The sequence below is a fragment of the Pezoporus flaviventris genome, unplaced genomic scaffold (genome assembly GCF_033815535.1).
Source record: "Pezoporus flaviventris isolate CSIRO_AGI_PZ_B2104156 unplaced genomic scaffold, CSIRO_AGI_Pfla_v1 ptg000037l, whole genome shotgun sequence".
NCBI classification, from domain to species: Eukaryota; Metazoa; Chordata; class Aves; order Psittaciformes; family Psittacidae; genus Pezoporus; species Pezoporus flaviventris.
Genome location: NW_026892585.1, coordinates 9818387 through 9836747, shown reverse-complemented (window position 1 = coordinate 9836747; position 18361 = coordinate 9818387). Strand labels below are relative to the sequence as shown.

Below are 18361 nucleotides of genomic sequence, written 5' to 3'. Positions count from 1 at the left end.
GCTGATAGGTAGAATAGAGTGAGAAAATTACCTGACCACAGGGAAAATAAACATCTGAATTAGGCAAAAACATCTTGAAGGCTTTAATTTGAGCCCTATCTAAATGTTTAACAATAATGTTAAAACCAGCCCAAGCAGTTAGAGGTATGTGCCAATATCCAGTTTGAGCACAAACCCCTCACACATGAAAGAATACACGTTTATTAAAGTGTGCATCTGTTTGAAAAGTTGGGCCAATGTGGAAAATCCTGTTATCAAAAAAAAAATACCATGGGGAGCTCTTCAGCTAACACAAACCACTGTAATTCTATTGACAGCAACGGATCTGTGCTGACTTACACCAGCTGAGGATCCAATTTCATATGCCTTAGAAAACTGATGCAACTTTTTCCATAGCTGCTCAAGAGTTTCTCGTGGGGATCAGCTCCAACCAGCAAGTCAGCAGGTGCAGAGTTTGCTTTGAATCTGAAGTCCAGTCACACACAAGGATACTGGGACATGCGCCATCTAATTTTTACTGACCCACAGAGATTCCCCTCTAGTATGGCTGAAGGATTCACGTATTTTCTGCTTTAGTGCAGTGGGAGATAAACGTTTCTTCATGAAAGCAGAAACCTTTATTCAAGATATCAGTGTGAGAACCTGACCTGGACCACAAGCCCAGATGAGTGAGCACGATGGAAGCAGAAAGGGTGAGCAGAAAATGTTTTGCCAGGAATAACGCTAGGACTCCAAAATATGCAAAGACATCTTCCATTTTTAGCCACTATCAGACTGCTTTGCAAAAAAACAAGTTTTCTATTAACAACAGTTATCTGCAGTTATATCCACAATCCACAGCTCTAAACTCTACCCAGACCTCTTCAAGCAGTTTTCTTTCCTAATGCAAAGGGAATTTTGCATTAGTAGGGAGCAGTGCACTCAGCCCTCTCACACTGAACAATGAAAGGGCCTGGGCTGGGATTACACACTCTCAAGGAGGCAGAGAATATGTAAAATCTTCAAGTGAGGTAATCTCTGGGGAGAATTAAGCAAACTACCCCAGTTTTCAAACCTACAAGCAGTACATTCACAACTTTGAAGTGAATTCACAGGAGGACACACTTTTAGCATGACAGTATGTCCCTGGCCATTAAAGAGCTTGGGATGGGGGGGGAAGGAGGGCAGCCCTTTACAAGGAACAAGTTTATTTGCAAAAGAAGAGAAGAAGAAAAAAAACCCTTGCCATTACTGTTGACAGAGCTACTTCTGTCTCTTTTGTAATAACTAATTATCTAACTAGTGTAAGAGATTTCAACGGCCAAATGCAAAGCACTCCCAAGCCCTGCCAGGCTAATCAAGACAATTTCCAAAACGCCAAAACCAGGAACTTCCTATAATAAATAACTTAGCACATTTACATCTCAAATTAGAACATCTGGAAGAAAAAGACTACGCCTGATGCCAGAACAGGCCTTATTGTATCCTACCACTTTCCACCACCACCACCCCCCCCTTGTTCATTTTCTTCAGCCTTTCCTTAGAACAAACACTGATCCAGGTGCAAATGCTCAATTCACAAGGAATGCAGTGAACATAAAATTACCGTAGGTTTGGCTGCTAGTAAATCCCTGCTGTTACTCACCATTGGAAGTTGTGCTGGAGGCAACAGCTTTCTCACTGACATCTGTTCGACTGGAGCATTTCACGATGGAATTCTCCACTTTTTTCTTCTCCGTCGTGGCAGAGCTATGGGACTGCGCCTCCATGATGACTTCTCATTACTTCAGCTCTCCTTGTACTAATACCTGAATGAAACAAGCGAGTCATATACTTTAAATACTATCTGAAAGCTTAGCCCAAAAGCCCTCACACCTCTCACCTGCAGAAGAGTCTGCAGCACAACTGAATTAGCAGTCCACAAGCCATTTCTGAATGCCCATCCAATCATGTTTGCATGCATAAATTCCTAATGGATCCAGGGGGAAAAAGCCACCGTTTTGTTCCTATGTCCAGAGCACTTCAGAACAATGCAAAAGGAATCAAGACAGCCCTTCATGTTGACTATAGAAGCCAAATATTTAAATTTCAACGTTCACGCTATCTGAACACACTGCAGCAAGAATTATCCTGTCTATCTCTACACCTTGTCCTACTCGTGTAAACATCTCTCTTTGTTTGTTCAGAAATCTAACTCAAACAAAAGTGCACTGGAGCAACACCCTGAAAACCACAGGGAAAGGCAAATACTATTGCTAGTGGCAGATAATGAGATCACTTTCTTTTGCATGAAAATGCTGAAAATGGAAAACTCTGCAGAGGTGTGTGCCTGGTTTCTCTGGTTTTCCCTGGCTTTCTCAGTGTCATCTCCAGTGATCCACTCATTTTATTCCCGTAGATCACTTCTCCTAATCTCAAAGCTTTTACATTCCCGATGTAAGCCCCAGAAGCTCACACAAGCTTCCAGAAGGGTAACAGTGCATCCACACCAGGCCCCAGGACTGCAGGCTGCAAAGAACAGAGGCACCTCCAAGCACTGGTCTGCAGCTTAACTTGACGCACAGCAAGCAAGTGAAGTAAGCTTTACACAAGCCCTCAATATTCAGCACACACCATGCTTAGAACCAACGTACTTGGGTACTTTGGGAGTTTGAACAGGATCCTATGCAACAACATAGGATATTAAATAAATATTCATTTAAAGACATTAAATGAAGAGAATGTTTTCAGCTCCGAGCAGCACTGCAGTCATTAGCTCCAGGGGTCTGAAACGGAAGGAAGTCGCACTGTTCTAGAACAACATTTTAATGAAATAAACAACCAAAAGCTCCAAACCAAGCCACAAAGTAAACTCTACTGATGCCTAATTGCATTAGCAACCTGTTTCCCCAATGCGGACAGGACAAAACCAAAAAACAACCCAAACAAACAAACCAACCCCAAAACAGGCTACAAAGCCAACCCTTCACAAACACAGCTGTCTAGGAAACCTTCCCCATCCCACCTCCCTAGGAAAAGCTCTTTTTAATAGCACAATAAAGCACTCCAAAGCCTCACTGTTATAGAGCAGGGATCAAAGAAGAGCCCAATCACTAGATGAATCACTATTTAGCCAGGCAGGTCAGCCAGGGAATTGGACTCAATACCAGAGACTCTCTGCCACTGACATACCAGTCAGTGAGAGAGGTATTTTTACCTCTCTACCTCTGGAGAGGTATTTTTCTTCCCTTCAGTTTCTTTCTTGCTAAACCCAGCAATAACAAAGCCAAGGCAGAGTACTTCTAAGAGTACTTTCAAGATGTGCCTCTGAAAGCGCTACAAACATCGCTGTAATCTGTGAAACGACTTCCCAGCAGAACATGAACGGGAATGTCAGGTGTCTTCAAACAGGAAGCTGGAGAAGACTAACAATACTCAACTTCCAGCAGGCCTCACTTGCACCCAGCAATGCACAGACCTCATTGAGGAGAAGTCTCACATGAGCTTTGTAATAAGCAGCACCTTCCCAAATTTCTCAGGTGCTCTCCCCCTTTTCCCTTGCACGTCTCATGCAAGAGCATCCTCAGCTGTCATGTGCATCAGGCTTCTGAGCCCCTTGCAAAGGCAGAAATCAGGGGGGAAGCTCGCACTCCTGCCAAGCTGCTGACCCCATACTGATATGAACATGCTTGTTTTCTCTGTACAGCCCTGGCCACATAAGCACCAACATCTGCCTCTATACAGCCTCCAGGCACTTCATGAGTGAGTCCTGCTGTGTACTCTTGTGCTCTGACTACTCTCCTTTGAGTTATTTAATATTAAAAGGAGTAACTTTCTGTGCTGTCTCTGAAGGACTTTTAAAAGCTATGCATTTTCAGTTGTGGCTTTTTCTTGTTTTGCCTTCTAAGAACACTATACATCAGGCAGCATCTCCACTTACATCAGAGTTTGACTTTGAGAGCTTGGAAGGGGAAGCTGCAGAACTTGTCCCCTGCCCTCAGCCTGTTTCTTCTAGCTTTAAGCCATGAAAAGAAATAATTATGCTCCCTACTCAGCTAGAAATGAAGAAGCCACATACCCTGTCCCCATTTCACAGGCCAGTGGAGCGGCATGAAACTGGATTTCCATGAACCTTGCCATGGATTTGGGCAAAGATCACACAACTTATCACAGGTATCTACAGCAGCCCCATGCCTCCTGCCACACAGGCGTCTGTGCAGCTATGAGCAAGAAGCCCTCACTTATCTTCACCTCCTTCCCCTTTCCACCATGGCAGGACAGGACCTCCGAGACAATCTGATCCTACCACTGCTCAGAAAAGAGGATAATGAAGGTACTGTAAGGAGTTAACACAGCTTTAACCTGCGATTCAAGAGCTGGCTCAGACTGGCATCCATCCATTCTCTCCTATTTTTTTTGTTTCCACAGCAGGCTACCAATGAGATGCTTCTGGTGCTTTGGGGCTTTTTCTCTTTAATGTAAGGAAAACTAGCAGACATCGTTCCACATTTCCCACTGCTCCCTATCACATTCCTGGTTTATGCTACCTTGAGTGGACAATGGCACGGAACAGAGACCTAAAGTAGTGCTTAAAGTGAATTTTTGATCATAAAATTGTAGAATTGGCCACGAGCTAATATAAACATCTGCTCTTGGTACCTGCTCTGGTTCATGTCTGCTTAGTTTACACCCAGAAAGCTGCTTTTATTCACAGCAGCATGGAAGAGGGAACACTGCAAGAGTGAACTTTCTTATTCAGCTCTCACCCCACGGCATGAGGCAGCAGCCCTGCAGATGCTTCCTCTTGGGCCTTCCTTCCTCCGCTCCCAACCCACATGCACGTGTGGCAAAGGCATCTGGGAGAATTCCAGCAGCTCCAGTTACACTCCAGTGCCCTATTTAGATAGATGGTGGTATGCATGCATGGCTGGGAAAGTAAGGAAAGCCAGGAGAGATGGCAGGACTAGTAAGTTGATGTATGTGTTTTGATATGCTTTGCCAAGCATGCTGGATAGGGAAGCAGCCAAATGGTAATCAATATGGTGACCCACAAATCTTTTCTTCTCCTGACAAGTGGAAGCCCAAGTTGAAAACACAAACACAAACCAAACACACGTCTTCTAGAATTCCAGACTGGTTTGAGTTGGAAGGAACCTTAAAGCTCAGCCAGCTCCAACCCCTGCCATGGGCAGGGACACCTTCCACTAGAGCAGGTTGCTCCAACCCTGTCCAACCTGGCCTTGAACACTGCCAGGGATGGGGCAGCCACAGCTTCTCTGGGCACCCTGTGCCAGCGCCTCAGCACCCTCACAGGGAAGAACTTGTGGCCAATGTCTAATCTCAGTCTCCCCTCTGTCAGGTTAAAGCCATTCTCCTTGTCCTGCCACTGCATGCCCTTGCAAAAGCCCCTCTCCAGATTTCTTGTATGAAGACTTCTTTCCACTGGCTGCTAATGCCTGTCAAAAAGCATTCTGAAAGCCAGCCAGCCTGACATCTTCACATTAAAACACAAGGTGGTTGACATTACCATGTATACCGCTCTGGCCAGCGTGTGGGTCAGTGACTTCCCTGTTCCTGCCCCAGGCCTGAGGCAATATGGTTCTATTATGCAGCAAGGAGCTCTGCTCTCAGCAGACTAGAAAGCTAGCTTCTGTTGGCTATCTAGCTATCTCCATGTGCATATGAATGGCAAGAATATAACAGTATATGGGCTAAAGCCCGAACTTTCATAGGTAAATAGAGGGATAAACATTCCTTCCTGAAAGCAAACATTCATGGCTTTTTCCCATTCAACCATGCTTGAACCTTTTGTAATTTCCCTAAAGCCTGAACCCACTGCACAATTAATTCCAGATCCCCATTTTAAACCTAATCCCTCTCAAAACAGCAACCTGCCTGCAGGTGTGTCTCTCCTTTTCAGATCATAAATGTGAACTTTTTCCCAATTGCATATGACATTGGAGGAATTTTAGGAACAAGCTACTGGAATGAAGTAGTTAAATGAGGACAACTGCCTCTTTTAAAAGGAATGTCAACAAATGACAATATATTAGAGGTGTGTTTCAAACAAAAAGAATCTCTCAAGCCACTTGAAATTATGTAATTCCTGGTCCTTACGCATGCTGGTCATAAGATTGTGCCTCATGGCAGTAAAAATAATCATATTCATATACTGAGGAGGGAAAAAAGCCATCTTTTTCTTCATTTACTCACAGTGCCAACTCACTGAAAACAGTGGAGGAACCCTCTCCCTGAAAGAGCAGGAAACGTGACCCTTTCTGTACACTTTGATTCCCCAAGAATCTTCAGGTCTGTGCTCCTCCTTTCTGAATTCCTTTTTAAAACCAGTGCATTTATATTGCATACATTAGTTTCAAAGACCAGATCACACAAATCTTTATTCACAGGAACAGGCTCACTGACTTCAAGAAGACTACTTGCCTAAGTGCTTGGCCAGGAAACACCACCTAAAATCCTCAATTTGCACGTTAGACTGGTTTATGTTTCCTGCAAACTTGAACCTTTTTCTGCCTTTACTTGGTTTGGTTATTTTGTTGGGTTTGGGGGGGGTGGGGGGTGGGGTTTGAGGGGATATATTTGAATGTGTTGGATTAAAAAAAAATAAACCCTAAAAGCCCTTTTCGCTGTTCCATTCGATGCTGCTGTAGTTGTATTCAATTCATTAACAAGTGGTTTGCATCCGCTGAGAAGAGCTGTCTGAAATAGCAGTGTCACAGCATTCATCATCATTACATCAGCAGTAGGGAAGTTCATACTGATTGCTATCAGCAACCAGAGTGCCCCAATCAGCGTGCAAGCAAACATAGCATGTTTAATTTCTCAGAAATTACTCTGGGTAGTTAGGGTGCTCATAGGTACTACTTTGATCCACACTACTGGAAGCAGTCTTTGGGGATACAATACATCTTGAACAGCACAACTGTATGAAAGTGAAAACCACAAGGGGAGGCATGAAGAACAATCAGGAAATTACACTCTCTCTCAACCATAAAGGACCCTTTATCAATTTTATCAAAAGCGGTTACACCGTTCCTTGGGATTATTTAAGGATAAAAAAAAAAGGCATCTTGTTCAGATACGTTCAAATGCAAAATTTACATGAGGCAATCTCATGCTATTATATGGAAGCTATTTCACACTGATTTATACAGACTTGATGCGGGTACATTTAACTTCCAAAACCCACCTAGATTTCAGCATCACTTCCCATCAAAACCTGCTGGCAAAGCCACACTGACAAAGTTACCCCTGACAGCACATGTTGGAAAATACACATTTTAAGAAGTATCTTCCAGTCGCTACATTAACCTCTTGGTTCATGTCATCAGTTTTAGGACAGCCATAGGAACTAATCTGAACCTTAGACAACTTTTAAGTCGTTCTCTCTTTCCTCAGCTCTTTGTAAGCTAGACCCGATTTCTGCAATCCCCCATTAACGACCCCTGGGCAAATTTTGTTCAGATTCTTCCCTGCTGAGACAACTGGTCACACTAAGACCCATATAAATAGCACAAATAATAGTCTTGTATCCCTATATATAAAACCACAACAAATCACTAATAAGCTGGGGGAAAAAGGTATCTTACACTTCACAGTCCTTCTCTCTGTTTAAATTATATGCATGATCTATAAATGCATTAGTGGCTAACTGCATACTTCTAAATCTGTTTTGAAAAGCAAAGTAAAATTAGAAATAAAAGAAAAACAAACACAAAAAATAGCACAAACCCAACAGAATCAGATAGGTGGCTCTGTTGCTTGAAATTAAAAAACACCCCAAGTTATAGGGCACCACATGTATTAATACAATCTTTCCAAATTCATTACTATCTGAGGTCTTTTCCTGTGTTCCATTCCTTTGATTTCCTTCCCCCACCCCCATAAAGAATGAAAAACAACTAGACCTAAAGCCTGGTTAATGATGATCTGATCTGTTCCTGATAGGTTAAATAGCTTGTGGCAACAATAATGCAGGATCACAAACACAAAGGCAATCAGTTAGGCAAAGCAGTGCTATTAGCATCCTCCCGATTAAGATCCTAAGTGAGAAACTCTTCCATGGCATACACTGAACTACTGATCAAGTATAACAATCACTCGGCTCCAGAGGAATTACATTTACTTACATCTTTCTGCTGCAGATAAATGGGATTACCGAAAGTTCTGAAAATATTTAAAACACACACACAGAGCAGGATCAGTAAGTGGCACTTCTACTGAGGCAGCACCTCAGTAGGTTTTAACACACATCACCCACATACTCTTACAAGTAGATTATCTCTACTTTTGTTATGGGATTTAGAAAGCTGTTAAGCATAACCCCAATTAAATGTTTTTACTATTACTTCAACAGATTAAACACTGTATCTAAATAAAACAGCTTTCCACCAGGAAAGAAGTGATTCATAGTTCCTTACCCAGTAAACAGAATTTAATGGATAAAAATTCTGACGGATTCAGGTCAAACTATCCATATCCAACCAGTCCACCCATCACAGAAGTTGTTTGGGTACATGCAACACGCTGCTGAGGGATGCAAGCCAGAATTTACAACACGTCTTAGTGGCGTTACATTTCAGGTACGATGTCTCCTCTAAGGTAAAGATTCATAATCCGTTCATTATCCAAGAGTCTTTACAGAAAGTAATGGAACTTAAATTAAGGAAAAAACCCACAATCAACACCAAACAAACCAACCAGGTCATTAACTCTCCATCTAAGCATTTGTTATTGTAATCACAGGGGCTTGGGTTTCTTTATTCCTCATTTTGACTCTCTTATAAACTATCTACATACAGACAATGGAAAGAACAAAGATTAGCTCTTAAAAAAACAGAAAGTGCCAAGTATTTTCCAAGTCTCCAAATGTGTAAACGTGTTTGGGGAGGGGGGTGGGTTTAAACCGGTAATGCACTTACCCTTAAGAAATTGGAACTCCTGCCAATTACCCTGCCTAAAATTGCTAGAAAATTCAGAGTAAGCTCTGTTCCTGCTTGTTTTGCAATCCTACATGTCCTTGTGCTTCAAAGTCTGCAGCAGGAAAAACTCTAGTAATTATGCCAAAGTAAGATTAGCTGTAAGAGAATTAGCATGGGGAGGAGGGAAGGGGGGAATCTCCCGTGGACTTTACTGTTTGCAGCACTAGGCTGAAATGAGTGGTGACACTTCAAACTTCCCTACCAAGCCTACACTTACTTTTTGTCCCTATCTTTCTTCAGCAACACTAAATCCAAACCAAACTTTACAGCACAGTGACACCCTTCTGTAAAAACACTAGTTTTATGAAACCTGAATTAGTATATTCATATACTCAAAATTTGAAAGGACAGGAATACACAGAGAGGACAACCAGCAAGACCTGCTGTGTCAGTAACAAACACTATGACTTCCTCTGCTGATACTGTTACTAGCGCTAGAATACTTCTGGTGATGATACAGGATGTTTTCTTCTTTCCCTCCTTGACAGTTTGTGGACCAACAGCTTGGTAAGGCAAATTTCAAACATCTGGAATGGGTGTGCTCTGCATCATGATTTATTTACTTCATCAAATAAGAAGTCACTACAACTGCCATGGAAAAATGCTGAAATACTTTAATTTAGAGCACCGGAGCTAAACGTGAATTCCAATGGCATGACCACTTTCTGCGCACTTTGTGCTTTATCTCATCAGTCCCAAAAGATGAAAGTTTCCTTAGAATCAAAACTACATCTATATATCAATGTCAATCTATACAGGAACTGAGCCCAAGGAAGAACACCTTTAATATACATCTAGTGCATAGCGTTTCCAACTTATGATATGCAAATGAAAGAAGACTGTATGCCATTTTTTTACAATTAACATTTTAAAACAAGATTAAAGGAATCTAGTAGAATGTTTCTGAATGCGCCATGTTTTGATCTGCAGTCCCACTCCTGGAAGCCTGTTTATCTCCTCAGCATACTCACAGGTTAAGGGATGCCATCGTCCAGAATTTCATGTTCTAACCCAACACAGATGTTTTAACACGTAAAAGACCTAGGAAAGCTCCATATAGCCAGGAAGAACTTCCAGTGTGAAAGGTACTTTATAAAACTTTATCTTCAGCTTTTACAGTTTACTTTAGGTTTTACACCTATCTCGTAGTAGCAGTAAAACTGCATCATGATTCCTTCACGTTTTTGTAACTTGACAAAATACAACAGCACACCCCTGAACTCCTGCAGTATAAATTACTTCCCAATCCACTATCCCTGTTCAAACAGGGTAATCACATAATTACACAGCTGCCTTCTTTTCCCAGAAAAAAAAAACATCCATAGTGAAGGGAAGAACACCAAACCACATCCTCTTAGTCAAGAATCGGTAGCGCTAGGATTTCATTTTAATATACAGAGTTCAGAGCTGCAGACGTTGTACTGAAGTGACACTAACTTGATCTGTGTTTCTGACTATTCGATTTCAGGTATTCATACATCTTATCTAATGAAGGCTTCATTCTCTCGGCAGCTGGATGAAGTATTCTTTACACACAGTTGGTTTTCTTGACACTAACAGATTTGTATGGAAAGAAAACAGAGTATCATACAAAGCAGCAAATATAGCTGGGGGAGGCTCAGATCTAAAACACCAAAAGGTTAGTTGGGTCCTTTAGGTCTGACCTAAATATCAGATATCAGAAAACACAGCAGTATTTTGAGCATCATTAAAAAAAAAACCCAACAGATTGTCTTGGTAATAGGTGCAAAAAATAACTTGACATTCTTCAGCTAAAGAAATTATTCAAATCAGATCTCTTGGTAGTGGGTTCTGATATTATCAGTTCTGACACCGAGCAACTATTTAGAGACAAACGCATTCTACCCCAATTAGTTTGCCCCTTGTTGCAATCTAAATAATCTTGCAGGCATTTTTAAAATCAATGTATTGTCTTGTTTCTTGTTTTGCTCTTAAAGAAGCAGAAACCAACTCTTCAGATCAGCAGCCAATTTAATACACTTTCAAGGTAATGCAGGTACAATTTATACGTAGAGCGTATACCACAACAAAACCACAGTATGATGCCAGCACAATCTTTTAAAAAAGTTTTCCCCTAAATCTCTGCAGAAAGCAGCCTTGAAAGAAAGCAGGGATTAGAGAGAGCTGGAAGGTAGGGAGGGGACTTACCTCAAACCCAGCCAAGCGGAAATCAGAGCAGTAATTCTACAAGTCGGCAGAGTACACTTTTAGAGCTATAATGGTGTGAAGAAGTGCTGGGCAGCATTGCCTGGAGGCAGCACTAATACACCGCTGACTAATGACTGGGCCATGCAGACAATGAATTTGGGGGTTGAAAACTAACAGAAACCGTGCAGTACCTTGACAAATGGCCTTTCAAAATTTCATTCATTGAATAACCTTTAAGCACAAAATTGGCTCAAGTTCTCTCGGGAATACCATGACACATGTTGTTGGACAATAAGCATTTTCCTTTTTAATTAAAACTATTACACCGAATACATAAACACGATTACAGTGAATAAACCGTAAGAGTTAACTACTGAGCAGCTAGAAAAGAAGACAGGACCTAGAAAGTGAGGTGCAAACAACACTCCTTCAGAAGGGTCAACAAATCCCAGGGTTAACTACCTGATTCACTGAAATTCACCCTTGGCAGAATAGATTTTCCCTTCTTTGACACTTAAAGGAGAATGAGAACTTCAAAGGTATGTTTAATGAGCTGCTACAAATACAACTGGTTAAAAGAGGCTCAGAAATTATGTACTAAAAGCTGCATTGTGCTTAGAATTACAACTGAAAAAGTCTCCTTTTAAAGAGCCCAGTCAAAGTCAAGCCCCCATAAAACAAATCAAGCCTTGCGTAAACTTTGCAACCTTGTGTACTGACAAACACATTAAAACAACAGAATCCCTCTTTAAAGGAGCTCTTTTTTTTCAATGCAACTCGACTTCCAATTTGAAAATGGCCTTTTTGGCTATTTTTACAGACAGAATGAAATACCTGAAGTGTCTCTAAATTAACAAGTACCACTTGCCATAGACAGCATCGCCTTTAGCAGCTCCTAAAAACTTCAGAAAAGGATCTTAAAACAGGAAGCTTAGTGAGCTCATAAAACTGTTGTTGGAGCCAGGAACACATAGCATATTTAATCTGCAAACTGTGAGAGTCTACAATGATTTCAGCAAGATCTGAGGCATGCCCTCAAGGTTTGCTGGGATCTGGGATTAGGGAGTTGATAAGAACCCTCTACTGCCCATGGACATGTTTTTCTTCTGCAGTTAAACACAAATGCATAGAGACGTTTGACTGCTGCTTGGCGTTACTGCTCAAGTTATATAAAAGCTTTGCAGCTCCTTTTGCTGTCAATATATCAAAGTTTTAAAAAAAATCATCAAAGTGTGAAATTTCATTTAAAGTCTGCCAGTCTACAGCTCTATTTCACAGACCTATCAAATAAAAGTAAAGATGAAAAATGCACTGAAAGAACTTGAAAAGTTTGCAGGAGCACCCATGCCCTATTTTTGTTTATTCTGTCTCATTTTATTTGATTTTAAAGTATAACAAATCAATTTCCTTATAAAAATGACAAAGTCTAAAGGGAGGACGTCTATAAAACCTATGGTTAAAGACAACTTGAAATCATTATTACGGCTGAACCTTTTGTTGAATAAAAAGCTTCCTCTGTAGCCATTTTAGCATTTTAATTGCCTAACTGCAAGTTGGCAGAAAATTTCCTGAATCTTCCAAAACAATCGGAATGACTACAGAATGTGAGTGCCAGAAAAACTAAAGCCTTCTTCAAAGTATTCTTTAGCTAGGGATTTACAACAATTGCATAAAGCAGAAAAGCCTGACTTTTAAGGTAATCTACTATAGCCTAAAAGCATTAACATTCCATTACTAAGGTTTTCCTGAGGATTTCATGACTCGTTGATTCACTTTTCCTTCAAGTCTGCTTTTTCTTTGTACATTACTGTCTCCATACAGCTGAGTGCGTGCAACAGTGATCATTAAAATGCTTCCTTTCATAACTCCAAATAAATCCTGCTTTAATAACCATCAGATTCCTTATTTATCAGGCAAAGATGACCAACTTTTCACTAACACTCTGCAACACAAAAATATGCCATTCCTTCCCTGGAGCATGCAAAATGAAATTCAAACATGCTCCAGAGTGCAGGTAATGAAACAGCTTTCCCAAAAACGAGGCAGGAAGTATAACTGGAACTTTTATGGGTCATTATCAAATGCACACATTTATCTTGTTAAAAAACTGAGTAATCTGCAAGATGAACAAATTACAATATCTCAAAACTTGAGCATTTTGCTTTCTCTAACACGGATTCCAAAATAAACAGAAATGATTTATAACCATCGATACTTTTAATTTCTTAGTTACAAAATGGTTTTGTCTTTGAAAAGGCACAACACCATCTTTCACAGCTCAAGACTGCTTATAGCAGTAAAGGCTGTCTTGGCCACTGCACGCGTTCTCAAGCCAAAAACGTTACTCCACTCAAGCAGGAAAATGCAGGTGATGTCTTTGTTTCGTAGAAACGCTCTGGAAAACAGCATGTCCTACTGAAAACCATGTGCAGTTATCAGAATGCAAGAGCGCATTCATTCAGGCACCTTAAGCCACAGTTTTACTACCACTGCTGCTTAAAAGGATATATATACACTGAGGGAGTCCTCTTCTTACTCATTCTTCTTACTCATTCAAAATCACATAATCCTGCTTTTAAAGAAATAATCCTCCCCCTTAAAATAGCCTTCTCTCATAGTTACTATTATTTATGTTTCTAGAATTGGGCTATCCACCAAACGGAAAGTATTTACATACTAGCTAGTTAAACCCAAACCTTCATTATATAAACAAGTTCTCAGGAGGCTGCACACAGTTTACATTGCTGAACTCATTCACCATTACTTTTAATCTATATTTCCTCAGCTGAAACACAGCAGTGCGGACACGGAGCTTTTTTACATTTTCATGTTTCTTTACAACACTGCATCCGTCTTCCTTCAAAATAATCATGACATATGTAATTAAGAAACTGTCAGATCATTATTAATTTTTAATAAAGGACCTAAATGAAATAATTATAGGAATCAATCAGTGAGGCACCTTTCCAAATTACAATGCAATTGCACAAATACTCAAACTACTTAAGGCCAGTTCTTGCAGACTTCAATCCCTAATCTCGCTTAACACCACATCAAAAAACAATGTTGCAACACAGAGAAAATTCGTGATTTCTCACTACCCCACCGACTTAAAACGGTTTCAGAGAAGATCCTTACACCCTAAGAGGGTCAGCCGCGCCTGCTTAAAAACGCTTGTTGATTGAATCAGCCACGTTATCTCCAGGGCCCTGAAAAATTTCGCTTCCAAGTTTTTCCTGTAGCCCGCACAAAAGGAATGAAGTCCGCACGCTGGAGCTTAAACACAACCCATCACTTTTATTGAGCCTTGGAATGAAGCGGGAAGTAGCAGAGGCGCGATAGCGATGGGGGTTTTGCTGGGGGTTGCTACCTAATGCTCCTTTAGTGAAGCAGCCTCTAAAACGTGACCCTGTATATCAAACGGCCAGCTACCCGTACCTTGGACTAAAAGGCTCTTTGAGATCCGTACAGTCCATCATTCCAAACTGAAGTGGCAGCTGGAAAATGTGGAACAGCTGGCAAGGAGCTGAGAGAAAACGTTTTACATAAATACATCTGCATACGGGCTGGCAGAAGGCCACGGTCACCGTGCCCACAGGACCCCATCAAAACTAAGCACCAGAGGGTTAAAACACACAATTCGGGGAGGGTGATGGCGGGGGGACACGGGACGGACGGACGGACCCCTTTTACCTTTTCTCTTCACGTGGTGCGAGGCTTTGGGAGTGGGCACCGGCGGAGGGGCGCGGGGCTTGTGTCAACACCCGGACTTTACGGGAGAACTCAACCGCGGAGGAGCCGCTCTCCTACCACCCTTCAAAGTTGCGCGGTGAACACGGGGCCGGCCCGGGGCGGCTCCAGCAGCTCCCCCGGGGTCCGCCGCCGCCCCCCGCCCCGCTCCGCTCCGCTCCTCCCGCCTCAGCCCGGCCCGGGCTCCGCAGCTCTGACCCGCTGCCAGCGGCGAGGCGCGGCACACAAAAAGGCGCGGGAAGCCCCCCGCACCTCAACCCGGCCGGGACGAGGCTGTGCCCTTCCCCTCAGCGAGCCTCCGGCACGGGGGGCACCACGGCCGCCCCTCAGCCCCGCCAGATGTGACAGCGCCTTCTGTCCCGCTCCGCCCGCCTCTCCCCCGGCAAAGTTTGCGGCCGGCCTCCCGCCCCACGGGCGTGCAAACGCTGCCCGGGAGGAGCTGCTCGGAGAACGGGGGGGAAACGGTGTGGAGGAAAAAGCAGCTCCGCCGCGGGACGAGCGCGGGCAGCGCGGCCCGGCCCCGGTCCGAGCGCGGGTTGTGCCCTCCGCTCCCCGCACCCTCCGCTCCCGCGCTCCCTGACAGCCATTTTGGGGGTTAGACACCTCGCTCCCCTCACCCCCGCCTCCAAAGTTAGGGAAGCGGGAAGGGGGCCGGGAGCGGGGAAGGAGCGCTCGGGAGAACGACGATAAAGTGGCCCGGAGCAGAGCCCGGGGAACAAAGAACTTCTCGCCCAAGTGGGTACGTACCTGCCGCCGCTGCCGCCGAGCCCCCGCGCTGCCCATGGGCGACGGCCGCTCCCCGGCCACCGAGGATAGCGGGGCCGGCTCCGGGGAGGGGGCACGGGGAAGGGGGGGGGGGGGGGTACGGGTCGCACGGACGGGACAGGGGCGGCAGACAGGGCCGGCGGGGGATTGTTGGTGGTTGTTTTCTCCCTGCCCGCGCCTGTGCCTCCGTGTTGGGGGGGTTTGCGTGTGCGAGTGTGTGCGGATCCGACATCAGTTCCAGTGATCTTGTAATCTGATCCCGTCTGACTCACCAGCACTTGACTGACATTTCTGATTTGGTTCAACAAAAAGAGCGGGGGGGAAGGAGGGAAACAACAAGACGGGGAGCAAAGGAAAAAAAAGAACGTCCCCGAGTCCCCCGCCTGGCATCGGAGGGAAGGGGGGACCCCTCCGCCCCGTCCCGGCCCCGCCGCCAGGCATTGTTTTGGCTCGGCGCAGGCACCGAAGAAGGGGAATAAACACATCGCGCCGAGATACTCACGTGTCGGAAAAGTTGTCCCTTCTGCTCCCCTCGCTCCCGCACACTCCTCTCCGCCGCCTCCTCCAAGTTTTACAGATGTTGCAGGGCTCCTCGTCGCCGCCCCTCCTCCTCCTCCTCCTCCTCCCAGCGCTGCCCTCTGGATCAGAGCAGGGGAAAGGCTCTTTAGGGATAACTCCCCAGTCAAACACCCTCCGCTAAACTTTCCCCCCTCCCTCCCCTTCCTTTAAGCTCCGCTCTCCTTTCCCCCCCCCCCCCTTCCCTCCGCGCTGTCGGGACGCGGCTGGCTGCTGCCCGGGCCCGGCGGGAAGCGGGGCCGGCTGCCGGGCGGAGGGCGGGCTGCGCCCCGGGGTGCGGGTCGGGCCGCGGCCTGGCGGGCTGCGAGGCGCGCTCTCGGCATGACACCCCGCTCCCCCTTCCTCCTCCTCCTCCTCCTCCCCGCCATCCCCCCGGCCCGAGGGCGGTGACACCCCGCCCACCGCCGGCAGCAGCGCGGGGCTACGGCCGCCCCCCCCGGAGCGGCTCGGGTCGCGCTTCCTCCCGCTCCCTCTCCTCCTCCTCCTCTCCAGCTCCATGCTCCAGATCAGCCCCGCTTTCCCGCGCACCGCTGCGTTGCACCCCCCTGCCCCCCGTCCCCCCAAAATCAGGGGGTATGGGAGGCAAAACGTGCCCTCCGGGGTGGGGTTCGGTGCGTGCTGCGGCTGCTGGGTTTGCGTTTGCTGTGGCTGACTCCACTACGGACTTCAAGGAAAGTTTCACCTAAGCCATGTGACACTGAAAAACAGAGCTTTCGGGGGAAAAAAAGGCAAGCAGCTGGGCGAGGGGAAGGCTGGCGGCGGTGCCTCCGCCGGCTCCTCCCGTCCCAGCTCCCGGACAGCCTCCCCAGCACCCCGCCCGACTCCTCCAGCCTCCACCCTGCACAACAGGGCTCCATCCCTGCTCCTCATCCCCATCGTCCCTTGTGAGCGGGGCTCCCGCAGTAGTGCACACCCGTACGGCTCGGAAACAGCAGGAGCCAGGATGCCAAAACTTACTTGTTCCAATATGTCCATCCTTCGGGAAGTGATACATCCTGACAAGACACCTTGCCTTTTTTCTAGTCCCGCAGATTGCTCCCCTGATAATAAAACAGAAGTCTGAGAAACCATAAATGAATGTTACCACAAGCGTTTTCCATCAAGTCAAAAGGTGGGGCCGGCTCTTGGGAAAAGGGTATTATTTAAGTTGTTGCCATCACAATGTCAAATACTTCACATGCACCTTTGTCCATACCTGGCTCACCGCAGAGCCAAGCAAAGATTTGTTACCCATGTAGATGATTTAGCAAGGTACCTAAGCTCAGGCTACCCTGAGCATTGGAGAACTCCCACAAAAAAACAGCAGTTCTTGAAGAAAGGCATGTCTGCTGATGGAAATGAAAGACTGGCCTTTGATGCTGTGCGTTTCATAACGCTCCCCTTAGTCGTGCCATTGAAAATGTCCATTTTATTACAAAACAAAACCATGGCTGTTTGTGGTTTGGGGTGACTCGATGCATGAGGGATTTTAGGCACAAATACGCAATCTTATCTGACCCAAAGGCCACTTCAACCCAGATTGCCTCAGACTCACTGGTGGTTTTTCACCTGGGAATCTTCGGGTGCAAAGAGGTAGCTTTGGAGAGATGCCTAGAATGTATGGACGTCCCAGGCATGCTCTCTCCAAAGCACATTTTACAGCACCAGGTCAGTATACCTTGACTGTCAGCACAGACACAGTGGTGAGATGCTTTCAAGGTGAATGACAGGCGCACATCATCCAACCTGCCCTGCACACCCTGCTTGGCAGATCCCCGACTCCCAACTCCTGTGCCCTGCGGGGAGTTAATGGTGAGTACCGGGATGCAGTGGAAGGGATCACAGCCTGTGACTGGTGCCATGACTCAGTAACCAGCAATTTCACTGAGCACGGATGGGCATATATGCCCCTGCGCAGAATGACTGCCCAACTGATAATGCCAGCGCTACACAGGGAGGAGGCATGTGCAACAGCAGGCTCTGAAGAAAGATATCAAGGGCTGATACTCTTTTTCGTCTTACATGACTTCCTTTTCCAGTCCCGTTTTCCTAGGACAATGTTAGCTGCTTCATAATATTATGATACTAGTGATGCAGTACCACACACAATTTGGTTTAGACATGCATATGTACCAGGGGGGTGATGGTGTACAGAATGTTTAGGC

General features: G+C 45.1%; 1 protein-coding gene across 5 annotated transcripts in view; it reads right to left on the bottom strand.

Annotated features, from left to right (window-relative positions):
- Nucleotides 1-16769, bottom strand: part of GLI3 (GLI family zinc finger 3) — a 209277-nt gene extending 192508 nt beyond the window's left edge. For 2 of the 5 annotated variants that reach the window (XM_061464657.1, XM_061464660.1), the window contains exons 1-2: nucleotides 15624-16769; nucleotides 1625-1787 (exon numbers count right to left, since the gene is read on the bottom strand). In XM_061464657.1, coding sequence (XP_061320641.1) covers nucleotides 1625-1748 — 124 coding nt within the window. In that variant the 5' untranslated portion in view covers nucleotides 1749-1787; nucleotides 15624-16769. The remainder of the gene's footprint in view (nucleotides 1-1624; nucleotides 1788-15623) is intronic. The other 3 variants (XM_061464659.1, XM_061464658.1, XM_061464662.1) reach the window with 3 other exon arrangements.
- Between the last annotated feature and the right edge of the window lie 1592 nt (nucleotides 16770-18361).